At 44.0% G+C, this 27,814-nt stretch overlaps 1 protein-coding gene across 3 annotated transcripts in view; it reads right to left on the bottom strand.

Moving 5' to 3' along the window:
- Positions 1-491: 491 nt before the first annotated feature.
- Positions 492-27,814, bottom strand: part of LOC306921610 (neuronal acetylcholine receptor subunit non-alpha-3-like) — a 101,595-nt gene continuing 74,272 nt past the window's right edge. For all 3 annotated transcript variants that reach the window (XM_079498820.1, XM_079498821.1, XM_079498819.1), the window contains exons 2-9: positions 16,268-16,419; positions 8,619-8,663; positions 7,612-7,721; positions 6,618-6,837; positions 5,574-5,867; positions 4,703-4,893; positions 3,450-3,678; positions 492-2,213 (exon numbers count right to left, since the gene is read on the bottom strand). In XM_079498820.1, the coding sequence (XP_079354946.1) occupies positions 2,079-2,213; positions 3,450-3,678; positions 4,703-4,893; positions 5,574-5,867; positions 6,618-6,837; positions 7,612-7,721; positions 8,619-8,645 (1,206 nt within the window). In that variant the 5' untranslated portion in view covers positions 8,646-8,663; positions 16,268-16,419 and the 3' untranslated portion in view covers positions 492-2,078. The remainder of the gene's footprint in view (positions 2,214-3,449; positions 3,679-4,702; positions 4,894-5,573; positions 5,868-6,617; positions 6,838-7,611; positions 7,722-8,618; positions 8,664-16,267; positions 16,420-27,814) is intronic.

A 27,814-nucleotide genomic window follows, 5' to 3' on the forward strand; every position in this document is an offset into this window, starting at 1 on the left:
GCTTATTAGCCAGGCTACCAAGTTATTGTGGATTTGTGGAACATTAGCATAAGATCCAATGTACTACATTTCTGGGACCCCACAAAAATGGGTGCGCGCTGCACACACACACAAACACTGTAAAATCCTTAATTTATCCATAGGCCTATAACCAATATGTTTGAAGCACTCTACAAGTGGGTGGCTCAGGGGTAGAGTAGCTGGATGGCAACCGCAAGGTTGCCAGTTCGAACCCGGGCTCCCCCAGAGTTAGTGTCGAAGTGTCCTTGAGCAAGACACTGAACCCCTAATTGCTCCTGATGTGCTGGTTGGTGCCCTGCATGGATTCCGCCTCCATCGGTGTATGAATGGGTGAATGTAATGCACATAAATGCACCATTTACCATTACTATAGGCACACATACAACATTCTGCAAACAAAGCCACACCAGTCGGTATAATAATGAATTACTTAAGTCGTATCATTTTCAAAATTGTATTAATAGCTTTAATTCATTATAATTCATTGACAGAAACAGCTGAGTGGGGTAAGAGGACATGGATAGTAACAAGGAGTGATTTATGCATCGATAATCGAAATCCCAAACATTCATTGAAATGATATAAAGACGTGGAGTAGGCTGTCTTATTGCTTTCATTCTCACGCATTCTTATAGTGCACAAACTGCATGTTTAAAGCAGAAATACAATTCAACCAGTTTGTTTCTCAGTGGTACTATTGAGCACCGAAGTCCTGACGTCACTCGCTCATTCCACCAACACAAGAGAGGTTGGCAAGTTTTTCATCTATCGAGAAAATCGTATAGAAGAATAGAAGAATTGTGGTCCAAAAATAAACCAGCGATATTGTCTGGGAGGTGTCTCTGTATCGTTTACGACAGTCAGTCAGTCATATTTGATTTAACTAATTTGGCAGCAGTAACATTAGCGTTTTTCTGGAGTCAGTTGATTCTTCATATCAATATGAGTGAAGCGGCCGGGATGATTTGTTTATTTTTCAAACACAGTCCTTATATGAGGCGATCTAAAGATCCTCCCTATGGGGATTATAATACAAATAAAAAAGTACACGAACCCGTGGACTTCGGTGCTCTATTATGCATGTTGCCATGCGGTGAGGTGGAAATGTTCTAATGTATATACAGTGTCATTGGTGTGAATGTGTGACATCAATAGTTGACGAGATACACGCTAGCAATAAGACAAGACAGATGAACTGCTGGCGATGTTTGTGCATCTGCATACAGTGCAGTGTGAGTCTGTGTGTGTGTGTGTGTGTGTGTGTGTGTGCATGCGTGCGTGCGTGCATGCATGCGTGCGTGCGTGCGTGCGTGCGTGCGTGCGTGCGTGCGTGCGTGCGTGCGTGCGTGCGTGCGTGCGTGCGTGCGTGACAGTGTTGATTTTGACTATTGCATATTGATTTATCTTTAGTCATAGGGCTCTATTTTCATCGATGCTAAACCCCTTATCCCTAACTATCCCTAACTACTTTGCCTTTTTTTTACTATTTTGAAAAACCTTTTTGAATAGTGCTCTCAACGTGTCGATGTAGATTGGCTATTTAAACTATTGATTGACACTTGGTTGCATGCTGTAAATGGCCGATCTACAAGCTCACAACGCTTCCCAGTGCGACGAGTTGTGAGCTTGTAGATCTGCTATTTTCAAAGCGCAACCGAACATAACATAATTTCAAATTGGACTGAGTATTTGACTGTACTTGATCTGTTGCTGTTTTTACATTCTGTCTAATAAAATATTCAATCAATCAATCAATCAATCAATTTAGTTTTACTGGATCTCTTCTCCACTACTCCCTCCCTAATGTTATATAGTCTAGCTTTAATCAATCTGGGAACCCAGTGGCAAAAGTCTGACGAAATTGTCAATTATATTTAGACTAGTCTTCGTTTTAGTCATCATAGCTTAGTTTTTATTTCGTTTTCGTCAGTGGAAAAAAGGGTAGTGGACGAACCATCTTTTGTCATAGTTTTAAAGTTGACAAAATCAACAGTGGTGCGTGTGTGTTTGTGTGTGCGTGTGTGTTTGTGTGTGCGTGCGTGTGTACGTGTGTCTGTTCATGGCGGTGTGCTAAAGTACAAGTGCAAGGCAGGAGTGAAGATGAGGATTGTTCCAAGTATCGATACGGTGAGGAAGGCCCACAGGAAGATCCTGTCCAACACCTGGGCCACAAACTTCCAGTCCTGGACCACCTGACGCCAGAAAGAGAGAAAGAGAGAGATAGGGGGTGGGGGGGGGGGGGGGGGGGGGGGGGTTGGCAGACAGACAGGTCCACAGGTGTTGTTATGGGACTGTGTCAACCTTAAGGGATTTTATTCTGTGAATTTTTAATACAACTGTCATTTTCGGTACGGTACACTACGCACGCACACACGCACGCACAGTCTCACACACTGAAGTTGAAGTTGAACAAGAACTGACAGAGAAAACCTAGTAGAAACATTTGGAGCGTAAATGCATGAAAATAAGTGACATTCAGATATGAAATCTCACACGCATCCACAGTAACATCCTCAGTCCATTTGAAAATCTGAAAACAAATCACAACCACATGGACTCCATGCAGGGGTCTATACTTTACTTGGTACGGTCCTTTTCCCCCCCTCTACTGCAAATCTCTTGGCTGAAAACAGACGATGTACAAGCTCACAACACATTGTGTTACAATGTGTTGTGATCTTCAATCTTTTGGGCATGTTCCCCTGTTAGGAATGCTAGGTTTCATATAGTAAAATGAGCTTTATAGCTGTTGAAAAATAGCAGATCTACAAGCTCATAGTGAGCTACGAGCTTGTAGATCTGCTTTTTTTTTGTAATTGTGAAAATATGGTGCAATTCATTGAATATACGGTATATTCTTTCACAGCAAACGTTTTTAATTAAAACCTTTGCTTCTGGGAGGTCCCTGGAACAAAAGGCTTTGAGATGGAGGTCGGCGGGCAAACACGGATAATTCTAGGGGTTCTTGACATGAAAAGGTGTGAGAACCACTTAATGTGTTAAATGACATGAAAAGGTGTGAGAACCACTTAATGTGTTAAATGACATGAAAAGGTGTGAGAACCACTTAATGTGTTAAATCAATGGTTTTCAACCCGTTTCATATCAAGGCCGATTATTTATTCAGCATTTGAACCACAGAGATGTATATCCTTTCAGATAAAGAAGAATATGTTGTTGTCGGATAAGATCTCCAAGAAATCCCATGCTGTGTGATGTTGGTATCATAGGAGAGATAACTGGCAAACGATGATAACACATTTTCAACATTCTCTAATTCTGTAGACTTCTTATAAATTAAGTCATGCAGATGTTTAACAATACAATACAAACTCCTGAGAGCGTCCCTTTGGTTTCATTTTACACTCTCTAGAGTTAGAGATCTATAAGGGTTGAAAACCACTGGGTTAAATAAACGAGCAGTGCACCTCGCGTATGAAGTGTTCCTTCTTGATGTGCCGGCTGATGTAGCGCACTGAGTTGGTGGCTTTCTCCAACATGGTCACCCAGGCGTGGTTCTCGTCCTCCTTCCCACCCAGAGGTCCTCCTCCCCTCTGCTGAGCCGAAGACCCATGGCCCGGTATCCCCCTCCTGCCCGGACCCCCGCCACGGGGCTTCAGCTCTGGACTGCTGGGCTCAATGTCTGGGTAGTGGAACCTGGGAATTAAGAATCCATGAACAATTTACAATTTACAATTTAGGCATTTAGCAGACGACTCTTAATCCAGAGCGATTTACATTAAGCAATAACAAAAGCATGGCATACATCACATATATAAAAAGTAGTTATCATGAATCATGCGTAAACTAAGAACGTAACAGTGGAGTATCTATGTAAACTATACATGCTATACTATATAATATATTATACATGTGTACTATAAAGTGCTATGACTACATAAAATGCAATTCTAGAGCTGTCTACATAACAAGCTATAAGTCTGTTTAAAATACTATCTAAGTCCACACTCACAACTCACAACAAACACCAGAGGGAGTTCAAGTTCAACTAATCACGTGCAACCCAGATTCGGCTCAAACAAGGGATTAAATTCATTCTGCTCCTATGCAACTAAAATGTGGAACGCCCTACCAACAGCCATTAAGACCTGTGAATCCCTTGGCTCCTTCAAAACCGCCCTCAAAGAGCGCCTACGGACAGATGCAATTCAAAACTGGCCCCAGTAACAAAAAAGTCATATAGGCCCCTCATACACAACAGTTTGGGCACCCACCTGTCAGTGTGGCCCCTCATACACAACAGTTTGGGCACCAACGTGTCAGTGTGGCCCCTCATACACACTAGTTTGGGCACCCACCTGTCAGTGTGGCCCCTCATACACACTAGTTTGGGCACCCACCTGTCAGTGTGGCCCCTCATACACACTAGTTTGGGCACCCACCTGTCAGTGTGGCCCCTCATACACACTAGTTTGGGCACCCACCTGTCAGTGTGGCCCCTCATACACTATAACCCACCTGTCAGTGTGGCCCCTCATACACAACAGTTTGGGCACCCACCTGTCAGTGTGGCCCCTCATACACACTAGTTTGGGCACCCACCTGTCAGTGTGGCCCCTCATACACAACAGTTTGGGCACCCACCTGTCAGTGTGGCCCCTCATACACACTAGTTTGGGCACCCACCTGTCAGTGTGGCCCCTCATACACTATAACCCACCTGTCAGTGTGGCCCCTCATACACAGCAGCTTGGGCAGCTTCTGGAGGAACAGGCTCTTCACCCAGGGGGCCATGGGGTGGTAGGTGGCCGACGAGCGGTGGTGCACGTTGATCACGAACACGGTGACGATGATGGAGAATGTGACGAAGATCATGATGAAGAGCAAGTACTCGCCGATCAGCGGGATCACCTGAGAGGGGAACATTTTAGAATGTTTAGCTATCGAAGAGCAAGGAAGAAAACATTGTTAGTCATATTTGTTGTTCTCTAGTGTAGAAAATGCCTTGTGAACCTAAAAAACACACAGCAATTACCCTAGTCTCGCGTAGCCAGACAACTATTCCACAATCTCCGAATGCTATAGAGTCTGGAACTACACCTTATTTTTTGATTTCCTTTTCAGCTAAGCAACAAGCTATATATCTGTTTTCTATTTATATCAGCATACATTTGCGCGACTGTAAAGGCGAAACGGATAGACTGTATGACAGAAGCATTTGAAAAGGCAACAGTCTGGCAACGCAAGACTACAATTACCCCAGTGGTTTTCAACCAGTGGTCCGGGGACCACCAGTGGTCCTTGAGGGGGTTCCAGGTGGTCCCCAGCTAAATGATGGAGAGATGGTAACCAAATGGACCCTTATAGAAATAGAGCGGTAAGTGAAAACGAATGAAAACAAATGGACCTTTACAGGATTTGCCTGTTCAGGTACCACACCAATACAGCATGGAATTGTGGACAAAATCTCATCCAACGACAACACAATATTATAAAGTCTTGGGTCTAAGAGGCTAAATCTCATCAAATGGTGGTCCGTGGCTCAAATGCCTAATAAATAATGGATCTTGACATGAAAATGGTTGACCCACTTTGGAGGAGGACGGGATGATCTCCTCGATGACCAGGAGGAAGACGGTGAGCGACACCAGCACCGAGGTGGAGAGGGAGAGCTTCTCGCCCTCGTCCGAGGGGAGGTAGAACACCAGCACGGTGAGGAAGGACAGGCCCAGGCACGGGATGATGAGGAACAGCGTGTAGAACAGCGGCAGCCGCTTGAGGATGAAGGAGTACGTGACGAACGGGTACCAGTACACCTCGTCCCGGCGGCTGCCCTTGGCGCCCGTGGCGTTGAGGATCTCCCACTCGCCGTTGTCGAAGAAGTCCTTCGGAGACGGAATCAGAAATGAAAAACAGCTATTGTTACACCTTAACCCATTTTGGGTGGGAACCCCTTTTGGTGTTTTAAGCATTATTTTATACTTTAGCTATTGAAAAATAGCAGATCTACAAGCTCATAGCACGGCACCGAGTGCCGTGCTACGAGCTTGTAGGTCTGCTATTTTTGAAAAATCGTGAAAATGTGTCGCAATCTTTGAATATTTATTCTTTCAGAGCGAACGTTCTTAACTCAAGTCTTTGCTTCCGGGGGGTCGCTGGAACAACATATTTTCAGATGGGGGTCGGCGACCAAATACAGATAATTATGGGTAATGCACCTTACGGTTGACATAGTGGTCGATCAGCACCAGTAACACACCTTACGGTTGACATAGTGGTGGATCAGCACCAGTAACACTACCTTATGGTTGGCATAGTGGTCGATCAGCACCAGTAACACTACCTTACGGTTGACATAGTGGTCGATCAGCACCAGTAACACACCTTACCGTTGACGTAGTGGTGGATCAGCACCAGTAACACTACCTTACGGTTGACATAGTGGTCGATCAGCACCAGTAACACACCTTACCGTTGACGTAGTGGTGGATCAGCACCAGTAACACTACCTTACGGTTGACATAGTGGTCGATCAGCACCAGTAACACTACCTTACGGTTGACATAGTGGTGGATCAGCACCAGTAACACTACCTTATGGTTGACATAGTGGTGGATCAGCACCAGCAACACTACCTTACGGTTGACATAGTGGTCGATCAGCACCAGGTCCACCATGTCGCCGTCGTAGGTCCAGGAGCCGAACTTCATGGAGCAGTTCTGCCGGTCGAACGGGAAGAAGGTGACGTCCATGGTGCACGACGACTTGTAGCTGGCCGGCGGCGTCCACGTGATGGTGCCGTCGGAGCGCACGATGGCCTTGGTCATGAGGGAGCCCTCGAAGCGACCGTCCGCGCTGCGGAGAGGAGAACAGATGTGCGGCAATGAGGATCGAAGATGGAGATGTACTTACGATTGATTCCAAGCTGACATGGAAGTCCAACACTCATTCCATCTATAAGAAAGGTCAGCAGAGGCTGCATTTTATGCGCAGACTGAGACAGTATAACGTGGAAAAAAATGTAATGGCACTTTTCCATCGATCCTTTGTGGAGAGTGCATGACATTTTGTTTTGTTTCCTGGTATGGCTCATTATCATTGGTTAATTGCGAACGCAGTGAGCATTTACTATGAGACCCAGCAGATCATGTCTGTCTGTCTGTGTGTGTGTGTGGCACGCTGTAACACCACCTGCCCGTCACCAGAGGGCGCAGCTGTATCACACACAAAAACACACACATGCACGCACACATGCACACACACACACACACACACACACACACACACACACACACACACACACACACACACACACACACACACACACACACACACACACACACACACACACACACACACACACACACAAACAACTTAAAAAAACTTTTAAAAAAAAACTTAACTTAAAAAATAATCTTTAAAAAAACCTTTAAAAAAAGAGAACAAAAAAAAAACCTTAAAGTACGTAATTTATTCTAATTGTTGTTATTGCAATTTACGAGCTGCGTTCGCTTCCCGCGTTCGCGCGTCTTACTTGTAAGTACTTAAGTAAATGTACCCAGTTACTTTACACCACTGCATGTTGGCATTGTAGCTTTGTTGCATGTCTGTGTCTGTGTTGTGGCTCACTTCTCATAGAGGACGATGTCAGGGAGCCATATGGTCTCCGAAGGCACTCTGATGGAGGTGATTCCTCCGTACTCGTCTGGGTTCCATCGCAGCTTCACGTCAACCCACTCCTGTGGGAACAAAATAAAATGCCAACTTATTTGTGGATAAGCATGCTTGACCTGACCAAGGTTTATACGGGATTCGTCAAAACCACTCTGGGAATAGAGTCTGGCATTCATGCTTGAACAACCAGCTGAAGTAAAGGTACAAAAGATGATTATAGATTATAGTATATGCCTGCTTGGGCCATAGCTGTAGACATTACTCATCCACTCTGAAGCTCTCCTTGTCTCAGCTATTGATTGAGTGAATATTTTATTAGACAACGTATAAATGCAAACAGCACAATGTACAGGCAAGCATTTTGTCCAAAAGGATTTCACGAAGAAAGACCTTGCGGTCTCGTTTCCATTCGGGTCCCATACACTCACACACAATCATGACATGAATAATAATTTAGAACAGTAATAACAAATGATGATTGATAAAAATGGCATAATGGAAGTGTAATTATTTGTGCTTAATAAAACAGACACTAAAATAAAACACTGTAGGCCTATATGTCACACTCTCCCACATTAACATGATCATGTCAATGATGTCATTATGGAATTTTGTTGGGTCGTTTACGGCAGTTCCGTGACCACGGAGAGCAAAGGTCCGTTTCTCAATGGATTTGTCATCTAGGAGGGTTATTAAACAAATTTGGCCGGGGTGTACTTTTCCCCGCTGAGAAACGGACCTTGGCTGGTCAAAGGACCAAATGTTGCCTTATTAAATTGTATCATCACCTTTATATGAAACACAAGATAACTAAAAAAACATTATAGATGTACCAGTACTACCGTGTGTATCTTTACCTGCTTTTTATATATACTTTATTAAGAATTATTCAGGGTTTTACAATTTATGCATACATTACATTAAGTTACAAGTTTCAATACAAAAGTAATATATATCTTTACCTGCCATAGCCAGACATTAGTGGTCATCAGCTGGTTCTTCTCATCCTGACAGAAAAATGGAAGAGATTAGGGTTAGTTTTCATTCTGTTCGTTATGTACGCCAGTGGTTTTCAACCCTTTTCATATCAAGGTCCTTTATTTATTTGGCATTTATTGAGCCACGGACCACCATGAGATCGAGCCTCTTAATATTTTTGCTGTCATTGGATAAGATTTAGATGTGGGGAACAGATCGGAATGCACTATAAGGACGAGTTATTTTCATACACCTCGAAGTGTTACACTCCCTCATTGCTTCTCTAATGCAGCAAAAGCCACACACGCACGCACACGCACGCGCACGCGCACGCACACACACACACACACGCACACACACACACACACACACACACACACACACACACACACACACACACACACACAGTTCCCTCTGGCCTTTTTATCACATAACCCTTAGCATGCATAAACCCTCCATTTCTGGTGGGTTTAATGCAAATAAAAGGGAGATATGATGAGATGGTTACAGCGGAAAAGAGTAAGCTCTATTGTATACTTATTCTACAAGCTCACAATGCGTTGCATCATTGTGAAAATACTATATAATACTATATAAATAATATATATTTTTAGAGAGGAAGGAGGTTAGAAGGAATGGGCTGCTGACCCGTACATGTGACGTCAGACAGAACGGTTTCTGAAATTCACAGAAACTCAGTGCAGTGGAAACTGGACAGAGTTAAAAAAAAAAGTGGACTGGAAAAAATAAAAAATCCATGGAACAGATTTCTGTGGTCTGTCTGCCCCGGGAAAGGTACCCAAGCAGACCTAATACCATCATACCCATCCATCCGTCAGCATAAGAAATGACCTACAGTATGGTGGTGAGCTCTGTAAATGTCAATGCAGTTTGTTGAAAAGACCACAAGATGGCACTACTCTCTTATTTCTGTAAGCAGTGGCTACATTCATGGTGTGTGCAATGGTGGAAAGTAACTGTACAAAGAGTACGTCAAATTTTCAATACTTTTACTTCTACTACACTACATTTATTTGAAACCCTTAATTACTATAGTTACTTTGTAGATTTGGATTATTATTTAGCCTAAATAGCTGATCTACAAGCTCACAATGTTATACAGTACATTAACAATTGTTATATTTGAAAACATGAAATGAGACATTCTGCATAGTGAGTACTTAGGTACATTTTGAATTCTGGACTTTTACTTTACGAAGTAGTTCTACGTTTTGGAACGGACGAGGTGTGTGTGTGACTGTGTGTGTGTGTGTGTGTGTGTGTGTGTGTGTGTGTGTGTGTGTGTGTGTGTGTGTGGGTGCGTGCGTGTGTGCGTGCGTGCGTGCGTGCGTGCGTGCGTGCGTGCATGCGTGCGTGCGTGCATGCGTGTGTTTGTATGTATTATTGTGTAAACATGCACGTGTGTGTACACTGTACAGCATTAATAATGAATGGTTTCTGGCTGTTTCTCAGCCCAATCCCTCTGCTGCCCTGAGAGACCATTTGGACCTCTCTCTCTCTCTCTCTCTCCTTTCTTCTTGTTTTTTACCCCATCTTTGACCCTCTATAAGTCTCTAACATCCCTTGGATGTTCCTTCTCTCTCCCATCCTTCCTTCTCTCTCCCATCCCTTGGATGTTCCTTCTCTCTCCCATCCCTTGGATGTTCCTTCTCTCTCCCATCCTTCCTTCTCTCTCCCATCCCTTGGATGTTCCTTCTCTCTCCCATCCCTTGGATGTTCCTTCTCTCTCCCATCCTTACGCAGTCCTTTCAGAGTTGCTGGACTCCTCTGCTAAACCTCCCATTACAACTTCTTAAGCCGTCTCTTAAGCCGGTAACAGCAGGTACAGGTCGCCCCTATATCCATCTAGTTCTTAAGCCGGTAACAGCAGGTACAGGTCGCCCCTATATCCATCTAGTTCTTAAGCCGGTAACAGGTACAGGTCGACCATAATCCATCTAGTTCTTAAGCCGGTAACAGGTACAGGTCTCCATCTAGTTTTTTTCCCCGTCGACCTCACGCCGACCGCTCAGTGTGGCGGTTCTTGTATAGTTTTACTGAGAATAAGGTTAGAAATACGTTAAGGGTTAGGCATAGTTTTACTGGGGTTAAGTTTAGGAATAGGGTTAGGTTTTGGCACCGTTTTACTGAGGTTAAGGTTAGAATTAAGATTAGGTTGAACCGTTTAAGCAACATTTTATTAGGTTACCATCCATTTGGTTTCATTTTACGAGAGTTATTCGAGGGATGACTTCCGCACACCCGGTTCAGTTTTATAGCAGGTGCGTATAGGTCCTGGCAGTACAGCAAACGTTATGAGGAAGGAGGAGAGACCCGCACACTGCCACTTGCTGGTTCAAGAACTTTATTTTAAAGAGTCATATAGCAACGTTTCGGCCTTTCTGCCTTCTTCAGGCATATTTTACGAGAGTTAAATTATTGTTAAGAACATCTGCATTATTTAAGTTACAAGACATTATACCAACATCAATACAGCAAAACCTTATCCAATTATTAAGTTTTGGGTCTGAGAGACTCAATGTCATCAAATGGTGGTCCGTGTGGCTCAAATGCCCAATAAATAATGAGCCTTGATATGAAAAGGGTTGAAAACCACTGCACTAAACTTTACCGCTGTCTCCTCCCTCAAATTATAACCACCACCATCTTCACGGTATAAACACTGTTTCCTTCACCAACCCCCCTCTGCCTTCCTCCTTCCTAAAAATACACACTAATCCTCAGGGGGGGGGAGGTAATGGTAATGGTACATTATTAGCCATGCAACGTAAAGCAACTGGGACTTAATTTTTATTTTATTTTTTTGGGCCAATAAGCCACTTACGTCTATTTTTTCATCTAAGTATAAATGCACCAAGTCTCTGTCTGTCAGTGTGTGTGTGTGTGTGTACTGTTGTAATCCACGTAACTCCAGAACCGTTCGCCCCACCGACTTCAAATTCGACACACGCGTTCCACCCCACCGCAGGGAGTGCAGTGCCCGGTGTCGAGTTGGTCGTACCCACGGTTGTCCAGAACCGCCCCAAAAAGGCCTCTGCCTGGCCTGTTCTGACATCATTCTGACGTCTGTATAGACTCCATATTTGGGCATGCCTGACAAAGAACTCAATATGGGCATAAAAGACACATAGACAATATCTGGGTAGGGCATGTATTTCCAACTTGCATCGTTCCAAGTAGGCCAGTGCCCAACGGGCACCGCTGTAGAGGCTCCACCGGGCACCGCTCTAGTCTCTCTGAAAGGAGCGTGCATGCAGTACACGTACAAATCCATGTTCATTTACAGCGGCGGTGAAAAGGTCCAGAATTCAAAATGTACTTGTAGTAAAAGTACAAAAGTATTGGCATAAAAATGTACTTAAAGTACCACAAGTTAAAGTATACTCATTGTCCAGAATGTCCCATTACAAGTTTTCAAATGGATGAAAATCTTTTGAAAAATATACTAAGTTTTCCAAATAAATGTAGCGGAGTAAAAGTACAATATAGTTGCCTCTGAGATGTAGTGGAGTAGAAGTAAAAGTACTGGAACTTGGAAATCCTCAAGTAGTACAAATACCTCCAAATTGTACTTATGTACTGTACACATTGAGTAAATGTACTTGGTTACTTTCCACCTATGCTATATCTACAGTAGAATCATTATCTGGACCAGAGTCCTTCCTCTTATTTTCTGTGCGACTGTCAAACTTACAGCTGACTTTACCTTATATAAACTTATGGACCAAGCTGACATTACCTTATATAAACTTACAGCTGACTTTACCATATATAAACTTACAGCTGACTTTACCTTATATAAACTTATGGACCAAGCTGACATTACCTTATATAAACTTACAGCTGACTTTACCTTATATAAACTTACAGCTGACGTTACCTTATATAAACTTACAGCTGACTTTACCTTATATAAACTTACAGCTGACGTTACCTTATATAAACTTACAGCTGACTTTACCTTATATAAACTTACAGCTGACTTTATCTTATATAAACTTACAGCTGACTTTACCTTATATAAACTTACAGCTGACTTTACCTTATATAAACTTACAGCTGACTTTACCTTATATAAACTTACAGCTGACTTTACCTTATATAAACTTACAGCTGACTTTACCTTATATAAACTTACAGCTGACGTTACCTTATATAAACTTACAGCTGACTTTACCTTATATAAACTTACAGCTGACGTTACCTTATATAAACTTACAGCTGACGTTACCTTATATAAACTTACAGCTGACGTTACCTTATATAAACTTACAGCTGACTTTACCTTATATAAACTTACAGCTGACTTTACCTTATATAAACTTACAGCTGACTTTACCTTATATAAACTTACAGCTGACTTTACCTTATATAAACTTACAGCTGACTTTACCTTATATAAACTTACAGCTGACTTTACCTTATATAAACTTACAGCTGACGTTACCTTATATAAACTTATGGACCAAGCTGACATGTCCTTACTGTATAACCACATCGATGTCCTGTACGCCTCCTGGCTGTCAACAGTAGAGCCTGTTGCTCCTTATCCTATTTCTTCATTTCAGTGTAGCTTACTTTATAACCCCTTGAGACCTGAGACTATAGATTCTACAAATGCCTTCTAAATCCTGACAGTTTTCTGAAAAACCCATGTTTCTATGTCCATGGTTCATTTTCATGTCAAGGACCCCCAAGATTATATGTTATTGGCCACCGACCCCCATCTGAAAATATGTTATTCCAGGGACCCCCCAGAAGCAAAGGTTTGAGTTAAAAACGTTGGCTCTGAAAGAATATATATTCAAAGATTTGCCCTACATTTTCACAATTTTTCAAAAATAGCAGACCTACAAGCTCGTAGCGCGGCACTCGGTGCCGCGCTATGAGCTTGTAGGTCTGCTGTTTTTCAATAGCTAAAGTATAACATAATGCTTAAAGGGATTCCCGCCCAAAATGGGTTAAACTCAATCAACACCACAACTCCTCCAGGGAGAATCCATATAATACCCGCTAACGAGATGTATGCTTTCAATTCCAGATCTGCTGTCCACTCAGCTCCCCTATCCTGCTGTCCACTCAGCTCCCCTATCCTGCTGTCCACTCAGCTCCCCTATCCTGCTGTCCACTCAGCTCCCCTATCCTGCTGTCCACTCAGCTCCCCTATCCTGCTGTCCACTCAGCTCCCCTATCCTGCTGTCCACTCAGCTCCCCTATCCTGCTGTCCACTCAGCTCCCCTATCCTGCTGTCCACTCAGCTCCCCTATCCTGCTGTCCACTCAGCTCCCCTATCCTGCTGTCCACTCAGCTCCCCTATCCTACTGTCCACTCAGCTCCCCTATCCTGCTGTCCACTCAGCTCCCCTATCCTGCTGTCCACTCAGCTCCACTATACCGTTACGACATGTATATACGTCGTGATCCCTACTCTCTATCTATGCCTTCACCGTCCGGGGCAAGTCTATGGCAGACGAGACAAAATTGATCTATGTCGCATTTAAGAGTAAATAAGATTACCTCAAAGTAAACTGCTTCACGCAGAATCTACTGTACACACACTGTGCCAGCTTTTGCTTCCTCTCTGAATTATATATCCTTATTTTTGAGTGGTGTAAACCACTACTACAACTGGCTTTGTTAGTTTACGTGTCTGTTCGTACCAATGTTAGTTTACGTGTCTGTTCGTACCAATGTTAGTTTACGTGTCTGTTCGTACCAAAAAATGAGCATGGTTGCTATGGTCACCCAGTTCACACGGGTGTGATTTCATTACGTCAGACATTACGTCAGACCACAGTTGATCAGTCTATATAAGACCTTACACCACTCAGTTCACACGGGTGTGATTTTTTTTCCACGATCAACTTTCAACTAAACTTTTGCCCTTTCTCTACTATACTCGACTGTGTTCACTCTACTGTTAATCACTGGAGAATCAACTGTTCTGGTCTTGCAAGAACAGTTGGAGGCCATCGATATTGTCCTTTTCTTTTTGCTGAGGTTTGCGTGATCTGCGCAAAAGGACAGTTAACCCATTTTGGACGGGAACCCCTTTTGGTGTTTTAAACATTGTTATAATTTAGCTATTGAAAAATAGCAGATCTACAAGCTCATAGCGCGCCACCGAGTGGCGTGCTACGAGCTTGTAGGTCTGCTATTTTTGAAAAATCGTGAAAATATTTATTTCAGAAAACTGGAGGATTTAGAAGGATTTTTTAAGATTTTGAGGTCAGGCCTAAATGGGTCAAATGATAAGGGACTATAGAGCGTCGCAGTCCCGCCTCCTACCCTGGACCAGGAAATGAAATCCAATGCATTATTCTCATAGACATTTCTTAAAGTATTTATTTAAAGACGGTTACGCCGCGGACAAAGCCAACTCGAGTCGTGACAACTCATGACAACCCAAACAATATTTTGGACCAAACAAATAATTACAAAGAAGAAAAACAACAAAAAAAGTGTTGTAACCTGCCATTTTTTTCTTCTTTCTAATTATTTGTTTGGTCCAAAATATTGTTTGTGTTGTCATGAGTTGTCACGACTCGAGTTGGCTTTGTCCGCGGCGTAACCGTCTTTAAATAAATACTTTAAGAAATGTCTATGAGCCCAGGCGGTGGCGTAACCGTCTGGGCACCCGACTGGTAATCCAGTCGCAGTGTGCCGCGGGTTCGACTCCCGAGCCCGACACGGCCTTTACTGCATGTCTTCCCCCATCTCTCTCCCGTTTCCTGTCAGCCTACTGTATGTCCCTTCAAAAACCAATAAAAGGCGTAAGCCGCAAAACAATATCTTAAAAAAAAAAAAAAAAAAAAAATGTCTATGAGAATAATGCATTGGGTTTCATTTCCTGGTCCAGGGTAGGAGGCGGGACTGCGACGCTCAATATCGGTGGCACCCAACTGTAACTTTCTCTCAGTCCACCTGTCCAACCATCTATGATTTATGCTGGTGAAGTTGTGAACTATGGTGGGGCATCCCCCACCATTGTGTGTGTGTGTGTGTGTGTGTGTGTGTGTGTGTGTGTGTGTGTGTGTGTGTGTGTGTGTGTGTGTGTGTGAGGCTAGGGTTGGGGTTACTGTAAGGACATCATGGAATGAGTCAGTGGTTTTCAACCAGTGGTCCGGGGACCACCAGTGGTCCTTGAAGGGGTTCCAGGTGGTCCCCAACTAAATGATAGTTGGGAACCAAATGGACCCTTATGGTGCGTTCAGACAATACAAAGACCCTTACGGGTCCATTTGGTTTAATTTTACGCTCTCAGGAGTTACATTACCGGTATTAAACATCTGCATTAGGCTACTAATGGCTACTAATACTATTTTGACGTTTGCCTGTTGTCTCTCCTATGGTACCAACATCAATACAGCATGGAGATGTGGACAAACAAAAAATATTCAAAGTCTTGGGTCTGAGAGGCTAAATCTCAGAAAAGCACTGGTGTAAGTCAAAGCAGCATCCTCAAAAGCAGTAGTTCGCAAACTTTGCAGCCCATGACCCAAAACAGAAATTAGATATTCGTGCGTGCGTGCGTGCGTGCGTGCGTGCATGCGTGCGTGCGTGCGTGCGTGCGTGCGTGCGTGCGTGCGTGCGTGCGTGCGCGTCCTCCTCACCACATCGACCAGCTGGGAGATCTTGAGTCCGAAGCGCACGGTGATGGTGTCGTTGGCGTGCAGCACCGGCCGCACCCACTTCTGGTAGCCTCGGAACAGGTTCTTCAGCAACGTGTCCTCCAACTCCGCCAAGGTCGCGAACTCCTCCGGAGCTGCACGGAGGAGGAGGAGGAGGGGGAGGAGGAGGAGGAGGAGGAGGGAGGGGGAAGCAGCAATGAAACATTTACAATTTAGACATTTAGCTCTTAACCCATATAGACCTGAGGCTGATTAAAAAAAATGGCTTCTAAATCCTGACTTTTTCTATGTCGGTCCTTCTCAAACATTTTCATGTCAAGGACCCCCAAAAATATATATGTAATTGGCCGCCGACCCCCATCTGAAAATATGTTGTTCCAGGGACTCCCCCCAGAAGCAAAGATTTGAAGGAAAAAAAACGTTCGCTCTGAAAGAATATATATTCAAAGATTTGCAACACATTTTCAAGATTTGTCAAAAATAGCAAAGTGCCACGCTATGAGCTTGTAGATCTGCTATTTTCCAATACCTAAAAGTATAACATAATGCTTAAAACACCAAAAAAAGGTTCCCGTCCTTTACAGTAAGCAAGAACAAAAACATGGTATCAAATACATAAAAAAAACATCAAGAGAATCATACGTAAGCTAAGAACCGTGGAATAGTGGAACAGTGGAATATCTATATATAATGACACTATGCGTATACACACTATAGAGTGCTATGTCTACATAAAATGCTATCAAAGTTACATAAGTTGAGCCTTCGCATGCGCCTGTAAGGTCGTCGAGGCTCTACGACAAGTGCTACGGGCTAAGATGGAGTCTGATGTCAGACTACGGCGGAAGATTGGGATTCTGTTCTGATAGTTTTCCATAGTTTTGGAGCCAGAAGGGAGAAGAGTTTGGGACGTGTGGATCGTTATTGTCCCCGGCTGTTTTTAGTGAATGTACTTCCAGCTCCCCAGCGTTGGCTGATTTGAGTGAATGACAACACAAGGAAACAGCAATTAGGGAAAGAAAGTGAGATTTTTTTTTAATAAGGGCATGTGAGCGAGAGAGACAGAGACAGAGAGACAGAGAGACAGAGAGAGACAGACAGATAGAAAGGAGATCAGGGAGGTACTGTAACTGTCTATAGATAGATATGACTCAGATGCGCTTGTACATTATGCAAGCACACACGCACGCAAGCACGCACGCACACACACACGCACGTGCACGCAAGGGCTCACACACACACAAACACACTCACACAAACTTCACGTTTATCCCAGAGTCTCACCAGCAGGTGAAGGGAATTATAAAGTGCATGACAGCAGCATTGCGCACGCACACACACACACACACACACACACACACACACACACACACACACACACACACACACACACACACACACACACACACACACACACACACACACACACACACACACACACACACACACACACACACACACACACACACACACACACACACACACTCTCATGTCATGTACCAGTGACTCCAGACTGACAGTAGGCTATGTCCAAGGGAACGCATCTGGGCTCCCCAGGCTGGCGAAACGATCACGCTGACATGATCGCCTCAGACAGAGCAATCACCAGGGGAGACAGGCCGAGCTCCGAGTGGCGTGTGCAGCCGGGCACACCACATAATAGCCAGTTAAAGACTGTGAGAGCGCCAGACAGCGCTGTAGAAGCACTGTGCCCTGACTTCAGCAACAACTGTGTAAGTGCTCACACTACAGCTGAGGGAGAGCAGCATGTCTGGCGACGTAACGAGTACTGCATCATGGTTCACGTCCCCCGCTGACAGGAATCAACAAGAGGCTCTCGTTCCAAAGATAGACTGTATAGAAAAGTCTACCTTAGATAGGCCTATCATTGTTAAACCCATTTAGACCTGAGGACGATTCTAAAAAAAATGTTTCTATGTCAGTGGTGCTCAACCTTTTTCATGCCAAGGACCCCCAGAATGATCTGAATTTGGCCACGGACCCCCATCTGAAAATATGTTGTTCTAGGGACCTCCCCCCGGAAGCAAAGATTTGAGTTAAAAATGTTCGCTCTGAAAGAATAAATATATTCAAAGATTTGCGCCGTGCACATTTTCACGATTTTTCAAAAATAGCAGATCTACAAGCTCGTAGCGTGCCGCGCTATGAGCTTGTAGATCTGCTATTTTTCAACAGCTAAAGTATAACATAATGCTTAAAACACCAAAAGGGGTTCCCGCCCAGAATGGGTTAAAACTCTCGGATGACGATCGAGCGGATAATATTTATTTACGTTTTACTTTAAGAGATGTTAATGATGATGAACTTCAGATAATTTGTTGTTTGGTTTTAGAGGGGAACTCTTCAACTGTATCTGAAACACTGCACTATAATCCCTGGCGTGCGTGGTGTCATCCACTTCAGTTAACACATAATTAGACTTTTTAAATTTGAGAGGAGAATTAGCCATTTAAAGGAGCATTCAGTGATTTGGGTGATTTGGAAAAAAACCCGGTCCACCCGGTAACAAGATGTGCACATGCACACGCTCCCCAGTGGGGGAAGTACAACAGACCAACAGCACGCGCACCAATGCCAGCCACACTCGATCATGATTGGAGGAAGGCACCTCTCATCCTGATTGGATGAAAGCTTTGCCACCCAAAGCCCAAACCGAAACTAGGGTTTTTTGACCCCAGGGGCTCACTGGGGACAGGGAGGAACTCCTTATATGGTCAGCACACTTTATAGTAGGGAGGATTATCCAAAAAATAAGAAAAAATAAGTGATAGTTGAATTAACACTAGCGCGTCGGAGCGGTCTGGCTGACCGATTTTGAAATTTTGAAGTGGATTTTCTTTGCCCATGAAGTCCTGAGAAAGTTCCCCTTGCATGACTTTTTCTAAATGTTAGATTCAAACCATCTCTGTTTTTTTTCCATCTGAAACGTTTTGGAAATATGATTTTAGACATAATTCTACTAAAATGTCTGCTCTTTTTCGGTCCGTGGGACCGCTCTATAGACTCCTCACCCTTTCTCCCCCGCAAGCAGTGCTGTTCACACCTCCCTCCCGGCTGGAGACGGGCATTGTTCAAGCTAATGTGTCATTTGCATTCCAACTAGGCTACTTCCACATGTAGGCAAACTTACATTACGAATGTAAGTTTGTTGTTTTAGATGTTATATTTGTTATATGCGGTTTGCAGAAATAACGATGTCTGACTTTATTTCTCGAAACGAAAAAATAAATATGGTGAAATATGGTGTGTTGACTGACTGGCGTATTGTTTCAACCAAACGCATAGCTCAATAGATATAAATACATGTTGACTATACACGCCATCTTTATAGCATAATTATGTAAGGTGGCGATGATAAAAATGAATCAATTATCCTGGAATAATAAAGTTTATAGCATGGTCTGTTTGACCCGACCGACATTTCCTTTGTTTGGAGCGAGAATGCTCGCCGATGCGCGAATCAGCGCGATGCCAAATAAAAATGACAGTGTTTGAAATCAGTCCAATCCGATAGACGTCCAGAACTTCTAAATGTTTTGTCAGTCAGAAGAACAGTTCTGTCCGTCCTTCTTTGTCTGTAAACTTTTCTGCACGCGACCAGTGGAACTGATTTCCACGCATCACAGCTCTCTTTTTTTCTCTCTCCCTCTCTCTCTCTCCCTCTCTCGTGGAGAGGGAGAAAATATCCAAGTAACTGACGGTGAGGTATGCGGAAGTGCATTTTAGATAACGCTGTAGCACTATTTGTGGCGGTGATGCGTCACATGACTTGATCTATCCTATGGTGTATATATAAACCGTGCTGCTGCTACGGAACTCTCTGCTGTCACAATAAATCAAATATATATAAATTACATCGATCATAGGCGGCGGGTATGTAAGGCTAGGCCAGGCTTAGCCTTCCCAAAAATTATGCTGGGTATTTTTAAAATATATATAGGCTAATATGTGCGCAGCATTATATAGAAGGCTAGCCGCTCCAAAACTCCCAACTCCTTTGTCTGTAAACTTTTCTGATTTGCACGCACGCACGCACAGCTCTTTCCTTTTTTTGGCACAATCAATCAAATATATATTAATTACATCGATGTTTCCCCCTCTATATAAAAATGACAATATATAACTAATGTCGTATTTCGTCTGACTCTGAGCAATGTGCCTGGCTCTGGCTGTACAAATACAAAGTCGGACAGTGTTTGCTGCGCAAGGGTATTCAATATAGCGCTCACACCGTCACTATAATTATAGTTTGGTAAACTGAAATAAAACATAAAAAATAACTTGAGTTGTCCTGTCGAGTTGAAACTGCTGCCTTGAATTATAGTTGGAATGTAACATTTAGAAGACAATGGCAAGCCGTCAACGGGTGCAGAGAGAGGTGTGAAGATCATTAGGAGTGGGGGAGAGAATGGCCAATCAAATAGCACGAAAAACACGGTCATCCTGACCGTTAGCCGTCATAGTAGTAGTAAAAAAAATTCAGACATCCTAGTGTTAAGTGAAATCACTGAATGTACCTTTAAGATTAAACGCAGCAATTACAGGAAAGCACAAAGTGCATGGTGCGTGCATACATGAGCCCACCCCCTTAGTCCCCCTAGCGCAGTGGGTTTCAACACTTTTATTCATATCAAGGCCCATTCTTTATTTGGCCTTTGCACCACGGACCTGCACCATTTACTGAGATTCAGCCTCTCAGACCCAAAACGTTGAATATTTTGTCATCGTCGGAGAAGATTCTGTCCACAATTCCATGCTGTATTATTGTGGCATTATAGGAGAGATAACAGGCAAACGTTGATCAGAAATTACAATTCTTCTACATTCTCTCTCTGAATGTGTAGACTTCTTGTAAATTAATTCATAATTTAAATCTCAAGGGCATGAAATGAAACCAAATGGACCCATATAGGTCCATATGGTTTATTATTAAACCAAAACTATTAAACTATTATTAGCGTTAGCTTACGCTGTTTATCTTTCGCCAGAAACGTCAACATGTCGGGAGCGATGCGGTACAGAATCACAGAAACGTCAACATGTCGGGAGCGATGCGGTACAGAATCACAGAAACGTCACCATGTCGGGAGCGATGCGGTACAGAATCACAGATGAAACGTCAACATGTCGGGAGCGATGCGGTACAGAATCACAGAAACGTCAACATGTCGGGAGCGATGCGGTACAGAATCACAGATGAAACGTCAACATGTCGGGAGCGATGCGGTACAGAATCACAGAAACGTCAACATGTCGGGAGCGATGCGGTACAGAATCACAGAAACGTCACCATGTCGGGAGCGATGCGGTACAGAATCACAGAAACGTCAACATGTCGGGAGCGATGTGGTACAGAATCACAGAAACGTCAACATGTCGGGAGCGATGCGGTACAGAATCACAGATGAAACGTCAACATGTCGGGAGCGATGCGGTACAGAATCACAGAAACGTCAACATGGCGGGAGCGATGCGGTACAGAATCACAGAAACGTCAACATGGCGGGAGCGATGCGGTACAGAATCACAGAAACGTCAACATGTCGGGAGCGATGCGGTACAGAATCACAGATGAAACGTCAACATGTCGGGAGCGATGCGGTACAGAATCACAGAAACGTCAACATGTCGGGAGCGATGCGGTACAGAATCACAGATGAAACGTCAACATGTCGGGAGCGATGCGGTACAGAATCACAGAAACGTCAACATGTCGGGAGCGATGCGGTACAGAATCACAGAAACGTCAACATGTCGGGAGCGATGCGGTACAGAATCACAGAAACGTCAACATGTCGGGAGCGATGCGGTACAGAATCACAGAAACGTCAACATGTCGGGAGCGATGCGGTACAGAAACGTCAACATGTCGGGAGCGATGCGGTACAGAATCACAGAAACGTCAACATGTCGGGAGCGATGCGGTACAGAATCACAGAAACGTCAACATGGCGGGAGCGATGCGGTACAGAATCACAGAAACGTCAACATGTCGGGAGCGATGCGGTACAGAATCACAGATGAAACGTCAACATGTCGGGAGCGATGCGGTACAGAATCACAGATGAAACGTCAACATGTCGGGAGCGATGCGGTACAGAATCACAGATGTAACGTCAACATGTCGGGAGCGATGCGGTACAGAATCACAGATGAAACGTCAACATGTCGGGAGCGATGCGGTACAGAATCACAGAAACGTCAACATGTCGGGAGCGATGCGGTACAGAATCACAGATGAAACGTCAACATGTCGGGAGCGATGCGGTACAGAATCACAGAAACGTCAACATGTCGGGAGCGATGCGGTACAGAATCACAGAAACGTCAACATGTCGGGAGCGATGCGGTACAGAATCACAGAAACGTCAACATGTCGGGAGCGATGCGGTACAGAATCACAGAAACGTCAACATGTCGGGAGCGATGCGGTACAGAATCACAGAAACGTCAACATGTCGGGAGCGATGCGGTACAGAATCACAGAAACGTCAACATATCGGGAGCGATGCGGTACAGAATCACAGAAACGTCAACATGTCGGGAGCGATGCGGTACAGAATCACAGAAACGTCAACATGTCGGGAGCGATGCGGTACAGAATCACAGAAACGTCAACATGTCGGGAGCGATGCGGTACAGAATCACAGAAACGTCAACATGTCGGGAGCGATGCGGTACAGAATCACAGATGAAACGTCAACATGTCGGGAGCGATGCGGTACAGAATCACAGATGAAACGTCAACATGTCGGGAGCGATGCGGTACAGAATCACAGATGAAACGTCAACATGTCGGGAGCGATGCGGTACAGAATCACAGAAACGTCAACATGTCGGGAGCGATGCGGTACAGAATCACAGAAACGTCAACATGTCGGGAGCGATGCGGTACAGAATCACAGATGAAACGTCAACATGTCGGGAGCGATGCGGTACAGAATCACAGATGAAACGTCAACATGTCGGGAGCGATGCGGTACAGAATCACAGATGAAACGTCACCATGTCGGGAGCGATGCGGTACAGAATCACAGATGAAACGTCAACATGTCGGGAGCGATGCGGTACAGAATCACAGATGAAACGTCAACATGTCGGGAGCGATGCGGTACAGAATCACAGAAACGTCAACATGTCGGGAGCGATGCGGTACAGAATCACAGAAACGTCAACATGTCGGGAGCGATGCGGTACAGAATCACAGAAACGTCAACATGTCGGGAGCGATGCGGTACAGAATCACAGAAACGTCAACATGTCGGGAGCGATGCGGTACAGAATCACAGAAACGTCAACATGTCGGGAGCGATGCGGTACAGAATCACAGAAACGTCAACATGTCGGGAGCGATGCGGTACAGAATCACAGAAACGTCAACATGTCGGGAGCGATGCGGTACAGAAACGTCAACATGTCGGGAGCGATGCGGTACAGAATCACAGATGAAACGTCAACATGTCGGGAGCGATGCGGTACAGAATCACAGATGAAACGTCAACATGTCGGGAGCGATGCGGTACAGAATCACAGATGACATCCGAACCATGGACAGCGCTCGTAGTTGCAGAGAAATGAGGCATTGAAAATCCTGCTTTGACTGGAGGTAAATGGCGGCCGTATGCAAAGATCCTGGTGCTGGGGCTGACGGAGGCGTTGCCAAGCAACCAGACCAATGTTAAAACCTGATTTTCAGCTATATATGATATATATATACATATAGCTGGCAGATTCCTGGGATTTTATGTGTGTAAAATGTGTTTATATATATGTGACCCCTCACAGTATTTTCAACCACAAGTCGGCTCTAATGAAACTCCACAATAGACCAAAATAGCTTTTTTTTTTTTTTTTTTTTGCCACATTAACACAGTTGGAATGTTAAAGAATGTTTTTATTCCATCAGAAAGTTGTTTTAGTGTCATTAAGTCGTTGTAATTACATTGCAAAAGTGTCTCTGTATTTACAGTTTATTTGCGCATTTTGGGGGTGTGAACATTCCTACACGTATTTACATAGAGTCGTTTCGATTGGCTCTTTGTTCTCCAGCTCAAGCCGTTCAGATTCGTTGCAGTGTTCGTCCACTGAAGAAAAAAAAGTCGCTGCCAGTTTTGTGTTTGTGGTCTCCACACTAATGAAATGAAATGAAATGAAATCTATATTTACCCAGGGTATCTGGGCTAAGCTCAAGAGCTTGTTTCCAGCCAGGCCCTGCTCATAGAACACATTTCATCGTAGTGGTTGATGCCTTGTTCAAGGGCATTTCAGCGGTGGTAATTTTAACGTGTCGGACGGCTGATTCGAACTGGGAACCTTCCGGTATCTAGACCGAGTGTATAACCAACATTTGAAGTGAACAGAGCTCCTGACCTGTCTAGTTGAGTAAGTAGCATTATTCTGTATTTTAGCAAACTGCTGTTAGTGTTACTCTAAGTACTTTTGTATTAGTATTATATTATTAGCTTGTGTGGTAGTCAGTAGTTTATAGTTGTATTGTTTGTGTTCAAACAGTAGGCTAGTAGACTAGTTTAATTAGTTTCACCCTGTAATAGGCCACTTGATAAGTAGTATAGGCCACTTGATTTCCTTGTGAAGTGTGAAGTGAGTGGTTTAGCCAGCACAACTCAAGGGATAAGTAGCCAGGCTGGGAGTATTCTCTTCAGTGTATAACCAACATTTGAAGTGAACAGAGCTCCTGACCTGTCTAGTTGAGTAAGTAGCATTATTCTGTATTTTAGCAAACTGCTGTTAGTGTTACTCTAAGTACTTTTGTATTAGTATTATATTATTAGCTTGTGTGGTAGTCAGTAGTTTATAGTTGTATTGTTTGTGTTCAAACAGTAGGCTAGTAGACTAGTTTAATTAGTTTCACCCTGTAATAGGCCACTTGATAAGTAGTATAGGCCACTTGATTTCCTTGTGAAGTGTGAAGTGAGTGGTTTAGCCAGCACAACTCAAGGGATAAGTAGCCAGGCTGGGAGTATTCTCTTCAGTGTATAACCAACATTTGAAGTGAACAGAGCTCCTGACCTGTCTAGTTGAGTAAGTAGCATTATTCTGTATTTTAGCAAACTGCTGTTAGTGTTACTCTAAGTACTTTTGTATTAGTATTATATTATTAGCTTGTGTGGTAGTCAGTAGTTTATAGTTGTATTGTTTGTGTTCAAACAGTAGGCTAGTAGACTAGTTTAATTAGTTTCACCCTGTAATAGGCCACTTGATAAGTAGTATAGGCCACTTGATTTCCCTGTGAAGTGTGAAGTGAGTGGTTTAGCCAGCACAACTCAAGGGATAAGTAGCCAGGCTGGGAGTATTCTCTTCAGTGTATAACCAACATTTGAAGTGAACAGAGCTCCTGACCTGTCTAGTTGAGTAAGTAGCATTATTCTGTATTTTAGCAAACTGCTGTTAGTGTTACTCTAAGTACTTTTGTATTAGTATTATATTATTAGCTTGTGTGGTAGTCAGTAGTTTATAGTTGTATTGTTTGTGTTCAAACAGTAGGCTAGTAGACTAGTTTAATTAGTTTCACCCTGTAATAGGCCACTTGATAAGTAGTATAGGCCACTTGATTTCCTTGTGAAGTGTGAAGTGAGTGGTTTAGCCAGCACAACTCAAGGGATAAGTAGCCAGGCTGGGAGTATTCTCTTCAGTGTATAACCAACATTTGAAGTGAACAGAGCTCCTGACCTGTCTAGTTGAGTAAGTAGCATTATTCTGTATTTTAGCAAACTGCTGTTAGTGTTACTCTAAGTACTTTTGTATTAGTATTATATTATTAGCTTGTGTGGTAGTCAGTAGTTTATAGTTGTATTGTTTGTGTTCAAACAGTAGGCTAGTAGACTAGTTTAATTAGTTTCACCCTGTAATAGGCCACTTGATAAGTAGTATAGGCCACTTGATTTCCTTGTGAAGTGTGAAGTGAGTGGTTTAGCCAGCACAACTCAAGGGATAAGTAGCCAGGCTGGGAGTATTCTCTTCAGTGTATAACCAACATTTGAAGTGAACAGAGCTCCTGACCTGTCTAGTTGAGTAAGTAGCATTATTCTGTATTTTAGCAAACTGCTGTTAGTGTTACTCTAAGTACTTTTGTATTAGTATTATATTATTAGCTTGTGTGGTAGTCAGTAGTTTATAGTTGTATTGTTTGTGTTCAAACAGTAGGCTAGTAGACTAGTTTAATTAGTTTCACCCTGTAATAGGCCACTTGATAAGTAGTATAGGCCACTTGATTTCCTTGTGAAGTGTGAAGTGAGTGGTTTAGCCAGCACTCCTGGCAGACGATTAGCAATCAGTTGGATTGGCCTTATACCACCAGGTGAAAGCGTCAGCTGTTAAGCGGCGGCCAGCAAACGAAGGCCAGGCGAACAAAGGCGACAGGCGACTTTGTCAAAGGCCAGGCGAACAAAGGCGACAGGCGACTTTGTCAAAGGCCAGGCGAACAAAGGCGACAGGCGACTTTGTCAAAGGCCAGGCGAACAAAGGCGACAGGCGACTTTGTCAAAGGCCAGGCGAACAAAGGCGACAGGCGACTTTGTCAAAGGCCAGGCGAACAAAGGCGACAGGCGACTTTGTCAAAGGCCAGGCGAACAAAGGCGACAGGCGACTTTGTCAAAGGCCAGGTGAACAAAGGCGACAGGCGACTTTGTCAAAGGCCAGGCGAACAAAGGCGACAGGCGACTTTGTCAAAGTCCGACTTCGTCACTGAACGATAAGCTGTAGCATTGATTAGTGACATATATAGTAGTGTATTGTAGTATATGTTTAGTGATCTACAATGTGTTTTCTTCCTATTCCTGTCCTCTCTTCTTCCTGGCGGTCGCACAAACACTGGGTTACACCCAGATGTCGCGACACAACTAATCTCATCTATCCTACTCTTTCAACTCACGTCGAGCAAGTGGTAACGGGAGGGCTTTGGAATTGCCACTCGGCTGTGGTGGAAGGCAAATCTGCTTTCATCTCAGCCTACGCCTCCTTGCTCTCCCTTAACTTCCTTGCTCTGACTGAGACCTGGATCAGACCAGAAAACACTGCTACGCCCGCGGCTCTGTCAGATGTGTACTCTTTCTCTCACACTCCCAGAGCCGTGCGGACAGGTGGTGGGGTTGGTCTGCTCATTTCCAGAAAATGGAAATACTCTCCTGTTTCACTGTCACTATTCTCTCCTACCTCATTTGAATTTCATGTGGTCACTGTTTCCCATCCAGTCAAGCTCACCATTGCAGCTGTTTATCGCCCACCGGGCCCTGCTGGTGGCTTCCTGGAGGAGCTGGACCATCTAGTCTCCCACTTCCCTGTCGATGGCTCTGGATTCATCCTTCTGGGTGACTTCAACCTCCCGACTGAGAAGCAGCTAGACCCACTACTTTCGTTTCTCGCCGCCTTTGACCTAGTTCTTTCCCCATCTCCTCCTACCCATGAGGCGGGCAACCAACTGGACCTGATCTTCACCAGAGGCTGCTCTATTGCTAACCTGTCTGTCACTCCTCTTTCCAGTGAAAAGGG

Source organism: Electrona antarctica (assembly GCF_951216825.1).
Source record: "Electrona antarctica genome assembly, chromosome: 4".
Classification (NCBI taxonomy): domain Eukaryota; kingdom Metazoa; phylum Chordata; class Actinopteri; order Myctophiformes; family Myctophidae; genus Electrona; species Electrona antarctica.